This window comes from Arvicola amphibius, chromosome 2 (assembly GCF_903992535.2).
Source record: "Arvicola amphibius chromosome 2, mArvAmp1.2, whole genome shotgun sequence".
NCBI classification, from domain to species: domain Eukaryota; kingdom Metazoa; phylum Chordata; class Mammalia; order Rodentia; family Cricetidae; genus Arvicola; species Arvicola amphibius.
The window spans coordinates 165,942,913-165,959,079 of NC_052048.2; the positions used below are offsets into that span (position 1 = coordinate 165,942,913).

Below are 16,167 nucleotides of genomic sequence, written 5' to 3' on the forward strand. Positions count from 1 at the left end.
CTGTCAACCCTGCTCCACCAAAGACACATAGACTTGAGATAGTTCCTTGACTGCTACAACTCTCATCTCTGGAATGAGATGATGCTACCCCGAAGCACAAACTCACGGAACAGAATGCCACTAAGCATGCAAAGGGGCTTTGAGCACTGGCGCAGGGAGGAGTTGCGTGAAGGGAGGAGACTCACTTCGGAGTAGGACCCGGCCAAAGAGGCTGTGGTCTCTGTCCAGGGTATTGCAGTTCCAGCGGTGCTGGCGGAACTGGTGCTGGCACTCCGCTGTCCACTCAGCCACACCCAGGCCAATAGCCCGCATCACGTCTGGGTGTCGGTGGCACAGCTGACGCTGGCGGCTCACCAGGCCTGGCACATTGTCGCACATCACCCTAGAGGAGCCACTTGTAGCTCTCATGTACCTGTGAGAAACCAACAGAAAGGCAAAAGAGATGTGAAGGGAGCTTGGTGTTCCCCAGGAGGCCAGCATCCAAAGCACTGTTTGAGCACAAATTCTTCTGCTAACACTAGCAGGCAAGGGCTATTTAATTTCCATTCAGTGCAGAAGCAGGCAAGGGGACAATGACCAATGACCTGATCAAAGCTACTTCCAAATAGAGTGCCGACTATCTCCCAGATTTGGGGCCACCAAATGATGCTTTGGAAAGGGAGGTGGAGGCAGTAGCACTGTGAAGATCAGGGCTTGAAGGGGGGCAGTGTGCTTAGGAGAACACAGAAAGAATTTCAAAGAACTCTCCTGCTCTCAGGGACTGCCATATGTCTGCTTTTGGCTTTGGAGGAAGCTGACCTTTAGAAGTTCCTCACTCCCATTTGTTTGACCTAAATGTCTTCAAAACTGCCAGCATCGATCCCATTAGCACCTGCTGGGATCCGAGACTGAGTTCTTCTTACAAACATGGTGTTCTTCCCACACTCAGGGGTCCTTAAAATGGTTTTCTTTTCTAGCTCCTTTTGGTGCTTATAGAAACTTTTTTGGGGAAAAATCCTTCTATTGTTATCAAGAGCACTAAATATTTGGAAGAATCACTCCGATAGCACCATAAAATACTTTTCAAAAAGGGACTTTAACAAAAAATTGCATCATTATCTCTGGGCAGATGTTCTCCATTAGTCGTGAAACGTTTCGAAAGGTACCTTTTGGATAACCCAAGCTGCCACAGGGGTCTTTTGAAGTAACCAAACAAGGGGAATAGCTTCTTCTTGTATTGCCCATTATTTTATATGATCATAAAATCATTACAGCTGTGACAATGTGACAAAATGCTGGAGCAACGAATAATATTTCTACACAGATAGAAACAGAAATAATCATTTTATTGAAGGAATGGTCAATCTGATAGATCATTCTTTGGTCCTGTGTTAGCAAAGGGAAGGCTAAAGGCCTCCCTGTTCAACTTGCTTAAGAAGGAGCTTTCACCCCCCTCCCCCCACCCCCGCCCCATTAGCAGCAGTGATCTGAGTGATTTGCTCTGTTTCTCTCAGGCACTTGGATGTCTAAATAGTCACTGACTTTGGCTGAGAGTCTTACCGTTGTCCAATACAAAAAGATGTGTGTGTTGGGGGTGAGGGGGTGGGGAGATAGCCAATCTTTCTGAACTGGTATCGGAGTACTTTAATATCTACCCTGGTAGTCTACGTACAAGAAAGTTACAGAGCTCTCAACTTCATCTCTTTGCAAGGTCATAAAGTTGAGAGGTGGAGACGATTTCTGCATAGGCAGAGACTACACAAACGAAAGATCAGCATACAAAGACAGCAGCCTAGTTACGCTTTAGGAAGACAGTTTCAAGTAGGATAACATCTTGGGTATCTCAGATCTAGTAGTTTTGCATCAAAGTAATAGTTCCTATCTGGAGGCTGCCTTGTTGGGGTGAAGGACCAGGAATGTGGAAGGATGGGAAATAATACAAAACCCCAGGCTTCAGGTACTACAACTCCAACTGCCTGGATTGATTTATCTTGAGGCAGTTTTTTTTTTTGAGGATGTTGGGGTGGGTGGTGGCTGTTGTCGTTTTTAAGGTGAATACACACACACACACACACACACACACACACACACATCATCTCTACTACAGTTAGAGACCAGGCTAGCACATTTCTCAGCGGAATAAGATATTGGCTGCTTTTGCTCTCATTCAGCTGGATCCAAACATCCGAACATTAGAGCTCTCATTTGTGGGGCATGGGGATGTTTTTGGAGTTGTCAAAGCTAAACTGGGTTTTGGAGAAAAGCAAAGAGGTTAGGCTCAGGATGCTCTGATAAGACCATGTTGCTCCAGAATCCACAACTACCAGGACTGGGCAATAGCCAGGGAGAGTCTATGCGACCAGTAGGGTCCCCCCTTCCATCTCCAAAAATCCATCAGCACCGCGCCCATATGCGTGGACTTACCACCATGAAGAGCAGACCTCAGGGGTGTGCCAGGTCAAGAGCAGAGGGAGCCAGAGCCAGATTCCACAGAGAGGGACGTTCATATTAACCCCCTTGCGTCTACATCAGGTCAGACTCCGTGTGCGGGCGCCATGCGTGCCCGGAGCAGAAGCGCTCAGCTCCGGGAGCGCCTCGTCACGGCTGCCGGCGCCTCTGCGCCCCCGCCCCCCCGCCGCTCGCGTCTGCGGCTAGTGGTGAGACTCACTGATAAAGTTTCAAAAGACGAGCCCAGCGAGCGATAAAGGGCAGCCGGGACTGCCTCGCCCACAGCCAATTCCCCAGGCGATGCGAGCGCAGGCAACCCCAAGCTCTGCGTGCCTCCCGCGCACCCTGTCCTTTCGGTTCCCCTCCAGGCGCAGCCAAGGAAGGGGGCGCTGCGCCAGGCGGGGCGTGGGGGGCACCAGGTTTTATAGAGGAGTGGGATAAACGATGGCAAGAGATACCTCCGGATGAAGAGGGGTAGAGGAGGTTGGCAAACCTCGGGGTTACCCCGAGCATCATTGAGGCACCTTTGGGGGAAGTTCTTAGCCAAAGAGCTTCAGTGGGCTAGGGCCACCTCCGGAACATAGTCTCCACTTTGGCAAAGCTAGCAGTTTCTGGTAATCTGAAATTCCTGATCATGCAGCCTTCGGAGACAGCGGGGGGCGGGGGATGAGGAGATAATTGTGTCCTGGATTCAAGAAAACCAAAAATGATTTTCAACTCATTGTTTCAATACTGGGAGGTAGGACTCATGGGAATTGGGGTCTGCAGTGTCTCAGTGGGCTAGGCTGAGAACGGAGAGCCTAGACCTCGGAAATGAAGACCTTTGGCCTTGATTCCTGTGTTCCATACACGAAAAGAGTGGAGGAGATGAGGTGGGTCCCAGAAGATCTCGCAACAGTTTCAGCCTAAGCGCCCCTGGGAAGGTGTGGCTTTTGCGCACCCAGCTTCTCCCAGCGCTGTCAAGAGAGTGCAAAAAATCACAGAGGGGATCCTAGGCATCCAGGTGTCTGCCCCCTGGCTTGGATTACATCTCTCCAGCCAGGGTGCCCAACCTGTGCGTCTGGCCAATGTACAGTGAGGCTAGATCTTAGACCTAGCTCCCCATGGAGTAGAGTCCGGGCTTGGGCCCGAGGGTGGAACATCTTGAACAGCAACTGGCTTGTAGCCTCGAGGTTTATCACCGGAAAGAAAGACCAGGAACTTACAGCGACCTTGAACTGTTCCATTGCTCTTTTCCTGGGGCGGGGGTACCACCGCCACCACCCAGGAGCGTGCCCGGGGAATAGGGAGTATAAAGGGGTTGTATGGTCATTGTGTGTAGGGCACGAATGTTGATAGGAAGGACAACGATGGTCCCTACCCACATCACCCACCTCTTGGGCCGGGATCCGCCAGAATGTCAGCTATCGCCCAGCACCGAGCTGTGAGAGGCTGGACGAGGCACAACCCATAGATGCCAAAAACCTGAAAGATGCTGTCATCGCTCACCCCCTTCCCCCTCGCTGTCCGTGGCAGGTCCGGCCCCTCCCAGGCTGACCCAGATACATCCCCTTTTGGGTCCGGAAAGGGAGGGGAGGGAAACAAGCACCGCGCCACCCACGACTCGGGAAGAGCAGGGCTCCGCGCCAGAGCTGCTCCGTATCACTGGGCTGCGACCCAGGGGAAGTTCTGCTTCGTCTTCGCTAGGCAAGGGAGGGGGTGCGCTGCTGTTCTGAGGCTTAGGAGGAGCGCACACGTTGGCAGGGGAGAGCTGGGATCACTCCCAACAGCATTACCACGTGCACCTCAATTTATGGTCACCAGCCTTCTTTCTGAGGGAAGCAGAGGGACAAGCTAAAATTTATCTCCACTCGCCATCGTCTCAGTTTCTGGAAGTACGAAGTTCACTTCTAGCAGTAAATAAAACCAGGCAACACGTGTGACTTTCGGGAAGGTAAGCAGGTTACATGACAATGAAAACGTTCTGCTTTTGAAACTCCAGCTCATAACTACCACCCAGCACATTATGTCCTCACAGTTCAGGGGTTGTTAGGAACACATGGAGTGTGACCATCAGTTTAGGACCCTTTCCTCTCCGCCCAGGGAATTATATGGCCGGCAGACCTGCCCTTCAGTTGATGGTGAGGCCAATGGAATGACCTAAACCTGAAACAGGCCTCCTAGAAAAGGGATGGCCCATCCATCCTCAGAGCCAATTAAATCCTCCCCACAGAGTTTCCTGGGAGGAACACGAGGAAGCGCCACATGCCTTGCAGAAAGGCAAAAGGCTAAAAAAGTTCAAGAGAGGCTAAACCCAGATGTGAAAAAGGTCCACCCAAACACCCCTCCTGACCTGTCTGGAGGCAGTCTGAACCCGATGATGATGACAGCTCTCTTCCAGATCTGACTCCACTTCTCTCCCTGCTCCACCCCTAGCCACTGAGGACCCATTACACAGCCTCACACAGCTTCACTTCCTACCTTCCTTCTTGTGAGCAATTAGTCTCTTAAATGCTCTTGGACAGGTAGTTGGGAAATGCCCAAAGCAAGCAGGAGGAGAGGCGAGCCTTTCTGTCATCATCAGAAATGACCAAAGAAAGAAGAGTTAACCAATGGCAGGGTCAGTTTCACAGGTCACACTTAGGTATGGCAGGGGTTGACAAGCATCCTTTTTATATTTATCAACTTACATGTTTGAGTTTTCTTCAATAAGAAATATCAGAATTGACCATAAAAGTTACTACAATATGCAGAATCCAGTTGTTTCCACCCCAATTAAAAAAAGATGAATGTCAGTCTGCTTATAACTTCAGTATGGCGTCTTAGCCAAATGAGTCAGTCTATTTTCTTAGTTAGAGCCATTGTTTGTCTAATCTCCCAGGGCAGAGAAGAGAACGCATTTACTCCCAGACCATCCCCACCCTTTGAAAATGAAGTTACTTCTTCAACTTCATACTCATTTGTCTTTCAGTCTGAGTTATTGCTTGAGGCAGTGCTCTCCAATACAACCACTTTTTATTATTTTAAATTACATGTATGTGTTTGCCTACATGTGGGTATTGCACATAGCTGCAGGAAGCCTTAGAGGCCAGAGGATCAGATCGTCTGGAACTGGAGGTACAATTATGAGCCACCTGACATTGATGCTGGGAACTAAACTCTGGTCTTTCGGAAGAGCATCAAGTGTCTTAAACACTGACCCACATCTCTAGCCCCCATAACCATTTCTTAACCAAAGGAAAAATCATTTAAGTCCCAGTGTGCATTTCAACCAATGATAACAAAGACTTGCTTCTAAGCCCAGAGAGTAACAGGTACATGATGTTTTATACAGAAGAGAAGTACACATCTGGACAAAACTATGAGATACCTATCTCTCCCGGCACTGGGAGCAGCACACAGTGGACCCCTCAGAGAAAGGAAAACACATGATGTGATCCTTACAACTATCTCATGAATGTCTTGCTTTTTTCCTGCTGAAGATCATTCCCTTGGGGGTGTACGCAAAACAGAACCCAAGAAAAGCAGGAATCTTTGTTAATGAAGGAGAGAAGAGTTTGTGCTACACCCCAAACTGACAAGGTAGAGAGAAGGTTCCAGCAAGAACCAAAAATTGTTAAGAGGAACCAGACAAATCTTATAATTGAAAAATATAGTCACTGAAATACCGATTTCACCAGATAGGGAAAACCACAACATTAAAAAGACAGAAGAAACAAAAAGATAGATCTATAAAAATACAATGCAAATATTGTGAAAAATGGCAATGACAAATATTCTCAAACTCATTTAAAAATCCAGGAAAAGTAGTCATACATGTAATTGTGGTAGTGGCAAGATCCCTGGGTCTCGCTGGTCCACCTGCCTAGCTGTATTGGAGAGCACCATGTTCAGTGAGCGACCTGCTTCAAAAAGTAAGTTGGCCTGTGATTGACGAAGAAATCCTCATCACCAGCCTCTGGTCCTTATACACATGCGTACTCTTGTGTTCATGCAATGTGCATGTGCAGGAGAGTGCACAAGAACCCACGAACCCATGCATGAACATGAACACACACACACACACACACAACTAAATATAAGAAATAAAAAGAAATTTGGATGAAGGGAAAGCAAGAGAAATGATATCTATCTGTGTTAATATAATGGAGCTCTCTAGCCTTTTCCAGATCTTTAATATATGTTAACAGGGAGATGCCTAGCCTAAAAGCCCTGACTGATGACCTGAGTTTGATCCCTGGAACCTACATAAAAGTCCTGATGTCATGGTAGTGCCATGCTTCTGTAATCCCAGCACTCCTATAGTGAGATAGGAGACAGGAGAATTTCTCAGAAACCTGTAGGCCAGCTAGCATGGTGGAGAGCGTGGAGGGCAGTGGTAGGAGGAAGAGAAACCCTGCCTCAAAAGCAAGGTGAAGGCAAGAACTGGCTCTGGGAAGTGTACCACAGCACACTGTATGCACTGCAATGCCAGCCAATCAAGATGTCGAAAGGTAGAAGCACAAATTATAACACTGTCAGACATGTTTTATGTTGTGTGCAGATGTAATATATGAAAAGGAACAACTTAAAGAGGGAGGGATAAGGAACTGACATGGTGACAAGGTCCTACACTCTGCTTTAAAAACGCTAAGATGTTGACTCCAAACTCACAGCAGCAAGTTAGTATACACGACACTTTCCCCACAGTAACTACCTAAACACTACACAAACACTCAAAAACATAGCACCTTAAAGCCAAAATTCAGATCCAAAAGGTAGTAGAAAGGGAAAACAGGGCTGAAACACAATTAGCACAAAGAGGAATCAAATAATAAGATGGTAGATTTGAGTTCCAACATAAGGGTTAATTAAAATAAATATAGCTCAAAGGCAATATTGTCAAGAAATGTCAGAAACACACAAAATATCCATTTATATACTCTTTACAATAAATTCTTTTTTAAAATTTTTTTATGATTTATTTATCTTTTTATTTTATGTGCATTAGTGTGAAGGTGTCAGATCCAGGTGGAACTGGATTTTCAGACAGTTGTGAGCTGCCATGTGGGTGCTGGAAATTGAAGCTGGGGCCTCTGGAAGAGCAGTCAGTGCTCTTAACTGCTGAGCCATTTCTCCAGCCCCTCTACAATAAATTCTTTCTAAGCATTATATTTTCCAAGGTAGGCAAACAGAGGCTAGGAAAATTTACATGATGCAAATCTAGTTTAAAGGATACTTAAATTGACCTATCACTATCAAAGTATGTATATATGAAAAAGTTACCCAGGATAATGAGAATATAACACAATGATTAAAGGTCATTCTGCAAGAAGAAACAGTCCCAAATGTGTGTACAGTGAACAACAGATCTTCAAAATATATGAAGCAAGATTAACATAATTGAAAGGAAAAAATGCACTAATATACAGTTATAATTGGAGATGTCAATGCTTTTACTTCAGTAGTTGATATTATAAGTACGCATAAAAATCACAAAACTGCAGAGAATTCAATAGCACCAGCAATCAACTGAATTAGGCTGACGATTATAGAATACTTCAGTCTGTATCAGCAGCTACAGATTCTTCTCAACTACATATGAACAATTCCCCAATAGGCTCTATGTTGGGTGATAAAACATTAACTAAGTAAGAGAGTTAATCTTTCATAGACTGATTCATGATTGTAATGGAATTAAATGAAAATTCCTTAAGAGAGAATAAGAAACAACTTTTGGTCTTGAAAAATTAAACAATATTCATGTAGAGATTTCTAGGTTAAAGGAGAAGTCTCAAGCGAGATTAGGAAATATTTGAACTGAGCAAATCTGCATTATTATAAAGCAAAATTTATTTATATTTTAATGAGTCAAAATATGTATTATTTCTTAGATAGTTAACAAAAAGCAAAATATATAGTTGTTCAGTTACCTATTGCTTCATAACAAAATAGTTACAGCATAAACATACCTTTCATAGTTATATGGATTAGACCTGGCTTGGTGATTTTATGTGTGGGGTCCCCACATAGTTGTAGCTGGGATTAGATTCACCTGAGTCTGGCTAAACTAGAAGGTCCATATGGCTTTAATGGTTACATATCTGGCAGTTCTGTGACCCTCCACATATCACAGTCTTACAGGCTGGCACAAGACTAATTAAGAGGATGTAAATGTTGGCAAGCTAGTTAGGAACTACATTTGGATTTCATCAAAGTAGGTACAGGGCCTGTCTAGATTTAAAAGGGTAAGAAATACCATCTGTTTTTTGATAGAAAAATAACAATAGAATGTGGCAATAGAAGATATTAAGGCACTATCTCTAAAAAATACAACCCTTCCCAGTGTTCCCTTTGGCACAACAATTCACATTCTTTCCACACACAAAACAAACTGGCTCTTTCTTGTGTCCACCGAAATCTTATTCTAATATCGTAGTGGCTTGGTATCCAGGACCTTATTATCTAAGTGACTTTCAGGTGGAGGTGACGTCCCTGAGCTGCTGATGCTGATGGACTTGCAAATGCAATAGGTTCAAAGGAAAACAAAACAAAACAAAACAAAACAAAAAACAGTTTAGAAGATTTACAGTATGGATAGGAAGCTTACTCTCCATAAAACTGCAATGATTAGAAAGTAAAAATACAAGACTCAGACTTAACTCTATATTAATGAAGATGCTTATCATGATCTTTAAGAACTTTGGGTCACAAACAGAAATACGTGGTAATTATAACATGTACAATTATAACAAGACTTAGTAGGCACTATACTGAGGAAGATACTGATATGTGTGTTGGTGCCTAAAACACCACAGATTATCCAGTGCTAAGAAGAACTAGAGGAGAATGGTAAAGCTAATGCTTCCTTGCCTGCAATTTTAAGGGAAATGGAGAGGAACTGTCTCCTTTTAGGCTTATTTGGTATTGTATTAATGGTTTAAGGATAATTAGACAAAATGAAAATTTACATGACAGCAGGAACAAAAGAGATGGAACCACAAAACTTCCAAAAATCTGCAGTAAAGAAGGCAGAAAAAGAGAAAAGCCTTTAAAGAAAGGGATGGAAGAAATAACGTATATACCAATAATCACAATAAATGTAAATGAACTAAACTTTCTATCTCTGTTTAATGGCAGGGACAGGCAGAAAAACTTTCTTCTAAAGCCACTTATACGTTATTTAAATAAACATTAAAGCATAAGGACACAAGATCAAAACATAGCTATTAGAATAAATTTGATTTTAAGGCAAAATATTAGAAGAGATAAAAAGATGAATCACATAATGACAAAGATACTTTTGTACCTAGATGGTATAATTTAAAATTACTAATATCACAGTCTCAAATTTTCACAGAAAAATTAAGAGAATAAATGCATAACCTTGGTGGGAGTCTAGTCCAGTAAGTGGGAGTCTAGCCCAGTCCATTTCTCTTATTAATGATTATATCAGTTTCTTTCTTTAATTCCTCTTTTTTGTCTGTAACACACAAACCTAAAACTGAGGTGCTTTAAAGAGCAGTCATTTGTAAGCTCATTGTTTTTCTGGATAGAAATTCAAAGTGAACAATTTTTCTTCTGGTGTAAGCTGGGAAAATGGATGTATAATGGTCTCATATTCCTATGAGCTTTCTGGAATGAGGGATAGTTTGGTGGTAGTTATTTATTACCTATTAAATTACTGGACTTTGTTCACGTGATTAACATTCTGAAAAGCTGGGAGAGAGTAAACAATGGTAAAACAAATTTTAGTTCCACTCGTGTCGCATTTGCTAAACACCAAGGGTTTAAAATGGTCATAATATACCATTGTTCACGTACAAAGCTGTACAACGATAGCAAATACGAAATAACTATTTTGTTTTTCTGAGGTTGGTCTTGCTATGCAGCAAAGGCTATGTTTGCACTGGCAGCTCTCTGGTTTTTGCCTTGCATGAGAGATGGGGTTACAGACATACACCATTGAATTCAATTTAGAATTGTTTTTTCTTTTTATATAAACTCCATTTTTATTTTAAAAACTCAATCAAACCTAGAATGAATTTTAAGGTAATTCTTTTGCAAGATAACCTTTTGAAAAGCATACTAATAGACTTCAAAATCTTTCTAAATACACCCCTGATGTGAACAGAATCCATAATAGGAATCATAATATTTAAAATGGAACACTGATAAAAATGGTATGGAAAATTATATTCAAATGAAAGTGTTAGTGTTAAATCTTTATATTGTAAAAGCAAAACAAAGCAAAACAAAAACATTGTAAAGTGAATAGTTGCACACCTTCCCTCAAGTTAGAGAAAGAATAGAAATAAATGAAGTGGAAAGCGCAGGTGCATCAGGAGGCCAACACACACAAATGCTCTTTGAAGTATTTGCAGACCATACAAGTTTCTATAAGAAATAACTAGAAAAATAACAACGAAAGACAAAAGCATTCAATATCAGGAAAAAAGAAAATAATTACAGATTTTGTAAGGTTTGGGAACTAGAAAACTCAATAAATTTTTCTGAAGTTATGTTACCTTAACAATAAAACTAAACAAGTATAATGCAATAACTTTTATTAGAGATATAGACAGAAGGCACAACTTATTAAATGTATATATGAATCTTAATCAGAAAGTCAAGAATACCTCAACATCCAAAATCCAAAAAAGTCAATGCAATTTAATAAATAAACTCAGGAAAGGGAAAATTTGATTACTTCAAAATAAGCAGAATAAATACTTGATTGCACTCAGCATTTACATAAACTATGCATGTATATATTAATATAAAATGCCTTATATGCATCTAATAGAAAAATATTTTAACTAGTTGAAAAAAACATCATGTTCAATGACGAACTATAAATGTAGTCTTCAAAGAAATCAAACATGGACATCTATTAGAATACTATTATTAACTATGGGGGCTGAAATGCTAAAATTTCCTGGCAAAGTAAGAAATAAGCATAAGAAATGGAAAGAGGTAAAATTTCTGTTATCCACAGTGAACATCTACACAGAAAACCTGCAAGTATTAACAGACAAAACTATCAGCCTGATGTGAAAGGTGGCTCACAATGCAGAAATAAGTACAATTAAATCAGCATTTCACATCACAGAAATACTAAAATATATTAAGAACACAAATACTGAAAGTATAACTTTAAAACACAATATAGATAGATATTTTAAAAGTTTGGATGGACAGCAATGACTGCCATAGACAAAAGAAAAGCAGTGAGTGGCGTAGACACCTGGTGTGCCGGCTATGGAGACCAAGGCAGAAGTCTGAGACCAGCTTGGGCAATACAGTGACACACATAAACACACGCGCGCGTGCGCGCGCGCACACACACACACACACACACACACACACACACACACACACACACAAAGAGCAGTAGACACGATTCTTCAAGTGTGACAGGAGAAATGCATTTCAGATGATGGAAGAGAAAATGTGCAATGTGTAGGGGAAGAAGGCTGTGGCCACATAGAAGTTCCATCTCACTAGGAAGCAGAAAAATACAAAACTGCCTTCGCTAACTGCAGGCGGCAGGATAAAATTTAAGTCCATTGATATTAACAGTTGGCATGCTGTGAGGGTAATGAACACATGCTCTGCTAGTGAGCCTGTAAATTAATGTGAGATCCTCTAAGAACCATAGAGCAGGAATGCTGTCAAGCTCTCACCTGGAAACAGATGGCAGGATAATTCAAGAACGTTTGATTTACAAAGACATTTTCAGAAGGTGTGAGCCAAGGAGCTGTTACCACTCCCAGACCCAAAGGGGCAAAGGGAAGGAGTGAAGGGTCCTCGGAGCCAGAAGGAAGAAAATCTTACAGATTCTGTAAAGAGAAGAGCTGTGCCTGTCACTGAAGGGACACAGACAGCATAAAAATCTTGTAGAAAGGGAGCCGTGTGAACAAATACATGACTGGATCACATGTCCACAAGCTATTTTGCTGGGATTCCTCATTGGCTAAATCTAACTAGCAGGTGAAAGGTGTGTGTGCCTCACTCTAGCCAGAGTGGGCAGAGCACAGAAACTCTAGAAGGGGTAAATATAATACCTGGTAACAAACACTTGGTATTTGTACAGAAAAAGTCATATGCTCGTTCAGATGTATGTATGGGGCAGAGTACAGGTCTGTTGAGAGGACCAGAGAAGATAGAATATAAACTTATTAGTGGGAATAGGCAGGTCAGACGGGGTGGGGGTGGACATGTGGTGACCTGTGGTGCACCTTGCTGGCTCTACTATCACAAATGGCTTAGATTTCACAGAGAAGTGTTTTCTGTTTCAGATCTGCGATTGATGGCAAATCTGTTTTTGAGTTCACACAATTGACAGGAAGGAAGAAGAGAAACAGAAATTGCCTTATCAGATAATTTAGTCTTCACTTGACCTTTGAATGCTGTCTTGTGGATTCTGATGTATTTGTGTCAGTTTAGAGCACTTAAGGCTGGAAACTCGGAGTTGAGCTCTAGCCTGGCATATACCAGGCCTTGGGGTTGATTCCCAGCACACGGGAGAGAGCAGAGAAAGACAAAGGAGAGGCGAAAGGAGAAAAAGGAGGAGAGAGAAGTGATTTTAAATATCCTTAATATTATATAACACTGTTATGAAAAATACTATTTCTGGCAATTTGTCAATTTTGACTTCTCATGAAGAATATAATTTCCCCATATAAAGCATTATTATAATAGCAATAGGAACTACATATACCATATACCATTCAGTGTACACCATATACAAAGTATTATAAAAAAGTCTTAATCCACCTAACTCTTAGTCGTATTGGTTTCATTAAATGTTTATTCAAATATAGGTTTATTAAATTAGCTAAGTGACTGATGCTACATGCTGAATTAAAGGTAATGATTTTTATTAATTGATATTCATCATGTATGTTTGTAGAGTGCAGGAGTGTTCATGTCAAGGACAAAGTTTGACATTCGAAGTCTTCCTCAATTGCTTCTCCACCTTATTTTTTTTTTCCTTTTGTTGTTTCCTTAAAGTTGTCCACCACCTCTGGCTTTTATAAACTCTCTTTTGCCTCTTCTGCATAGATCCCCAAGTCTTTAGAGGAGGGGAATAATGCAAGCATCCCATTTAGGCTGAGCATTCCAAAGTCCTTTCCTCTGCACATTGTCCAGTTTTGTGTCTCTATGTTAATTACCATCCACTGCAAGAAGCTTCTCTGATGAGAGTTGAATGATCTGTGGATATAGCAGTATGTTCTTAGAAGTCATCTTATTGCTAGGCTCACTTAGAAAAAAATAATCATAGTAATTTTTCTCCAAGGGATTATGGTCTGTCTAGTCTCAGGTTCTTGGCCTCATTAACAGTATCAGATATGGGTTCTAGTCCATGAAGTGGGCTTCAACCCAATTTAAAAAATAGTTGCTAGTTACTCTAATAGCATTTGTGCCACTACTATATCAATGAGTATTTGTTACAGGAAGGCTACTGTAACTTACAGGGTTCATAGTTGAGAGACACTGTTGATTACTTTCCTCCTTTGCTTGCATGTATTGACACCTTCCAGCATTATCAACGCTGGCTAGTAGGGGTGCCACCTTATTTATTGAGATAGTGTCTGTTACTGTGCCTGAAGTGCTCCCATTTTACCTGGTGGGCCAGTGAAACCCTCGAGTGCTCTCGGGCCTGCTTCCCTAATACTGGGATTACAAGCACACACTACTGCACCTAGGCTTTTACACTAGTGCTAGGGGTATGGACTCAGGCATTCATGCTTGGTCCGTAAGCATTTATTGTCTGAGCCTCTTCCTTAGCCCCTGCTCTCTTCATACAGCCTCCTTATGCCCATGCTGTTTAGTCTGGACATGGAACATGCTTTGGCAACATGGCTCCTTTTAGCAGAGGAAATTTTCAAAGTATTGGCTGATAGGTAAGAACTCTCCTTTATTCCTAAAAGGTGATTTGGAGGGCGCATTACACACTCACTTCAGGATGCTTCACTGAGAACAACAAATGCACTCTATTTTTCTATGCCATCACTTCTATTCTGTCTAGAAAACAACGGAAAGCCTTTGCATAACTCTATTTTTTTGTTTGTATCTTAAGTTCATTCTTGCTGAAGAAAAACTGTGTTAATGGTATTATTACCACTAGCATAGTGGTTCATAATAATATTGTTACTCATATGGCAGTTCATATATCTTTCCACTGAAAATTCTTGCTGTATTATTTTAATTATCCTTATATTGGCAGTATGGAAAGCTTTGCATATGCAGTTCCACAAATTGGTTGAATCGAATAAACCTTGAATCTGTGATGGGAATTTGCCTTTACATTTGGCTTACATCTCTCCTAGAAGAGTTCCCACATTAGGCTCTTTGCCAATTCCCTTTGTTTAAGAAGTTGTTTTTGTTCTGTAGGAAAGTTGTAGACTGAGTCCTACTGCCAGGAGGAAAGATAAGCTAATTTATTGCCACACTGAGGAAAATTAGTATAACAAGAAAAAAATAAAACATTTCTCTCCTCTAAAACAGTCTTATAAATTGTTTTTTAAAAGTTTACATTCTTAATACTTATCTGTTTCTCCTAATAGCAATAGTACTTAGGTTTTTTGATCGCTTATGAAATGTATAACGTACGTAGCTATAGTACTTATACCTACTAAACAGTAACTGAATGAGTTGAAAGGCTACTATAGGTTGTGAAATACTGGTACCAACCAGGTATTAACAATACATCTCACAATTTAATATCTCTGAGAGTGAGGACAACAAAAAACCACTTGTGAGGGGCTCAACTTGTCTAAGCATTAAATCTAATGGTTCTAGCTTGATTTCAGAATTCTAAACTAAATCTGTTTATTAGGATGTCATGACTCTGGATCATTTAGTTTGAGAGAGAATCTATCATAAAGACAGAAAGCCAAGGCCCAGAAAACGTAAAAGGCAGTGACAACAGGGTCAAGACCTGGGATTCTTCTGATTTGCCTCCCTGTTAACACAGAGGATGGCAGCAGATTAGGGCTTGTGAAAAAGCATGAAAGAACAGACACAGATTGCAAAAAGAAAAGGCTAAAATGTTAGAAAGAAACAAAAAAGGAAGAAAATTCATGTAACTATTATTAAAGGGCCATTTAAAAGAAAATGATGAACTGGGTGGTGGTGGTGCACACCTTAATCCCAGCTCTCTGGAGGCAGAGGTAGGTGGATCTCCGTGAGTTCAAGGCCAGCCTGGTCTACAAGAGCTAGTTCCAATGTAGAAGAATGAAAATAGACCTATATCTATCTATCACCATGCACAAAACTGAAGTCCAAATGGATCAAAGATCTCAACATAAAGCCAACCACACTGAACCTCACAGAAGAGAAAGTGGGAAGTACACTTGAACACACTGGTACAGGAGACCACTTCCTAAATATAGCCCCAGTAGCACAGACATTGAGAGAAACAATTAATAAATGGGACCTCCTGAAATTGCAAAGCTTCTGTAAAGCAAAGAACATGGTCAATAAGACAAAATGGCATCCTACAGAATGGAAAAAGATCTTCACCAACCCCACATCGGACAGAGGTCTGATCTCCAAAATATACAAAGAACTCAAGAAATTGGTCATCAAAAAAACAATTAATAAAAAATAAATGGAGTACAGGCCTAAACAGAGAACTCTCATCAGAGGGATCTAAAATGGCTGAAAGACACTTGAGGAAATACTCAACATCCTTAGTCATCAGAGAAATGCAAATCAAAACAACTCTGAGATTCCATCTTACACCTCTAAGAATGGCCAAGATCAAAGACACTG

General features: G+C 41.4%; 1 protein-coding gene across 1 annotated transcript in view; it reads right to left on the minus strand.

Moving 5' to 3' along the window:
- Wnt2 (Wnt family member 2) overlaps positions 1–2,596 on the minus strand; it is a 40,618-nt gene extending 38,022 nt beyond the window's left edge. The window contains exons 1-2 of the mRNA XM_038319712.1: positions 2,404–2,596; positions 186–412 (exon numbers count right to left, since the gene is read on the minus strand). Of these exons, the coding sequence (XP_038175640.1) occupies positions 186–412; positions 2,404–2,486 (310 nt within the window). The 5' untranslated portion in view covers positions 2,487–2,596. The remainder of the gene's footprint in view (positions 1–185; positions 413–2,403) is intronic.
- Positions 2,597–16,167: the final 13,571 nt, after the last annotated feature.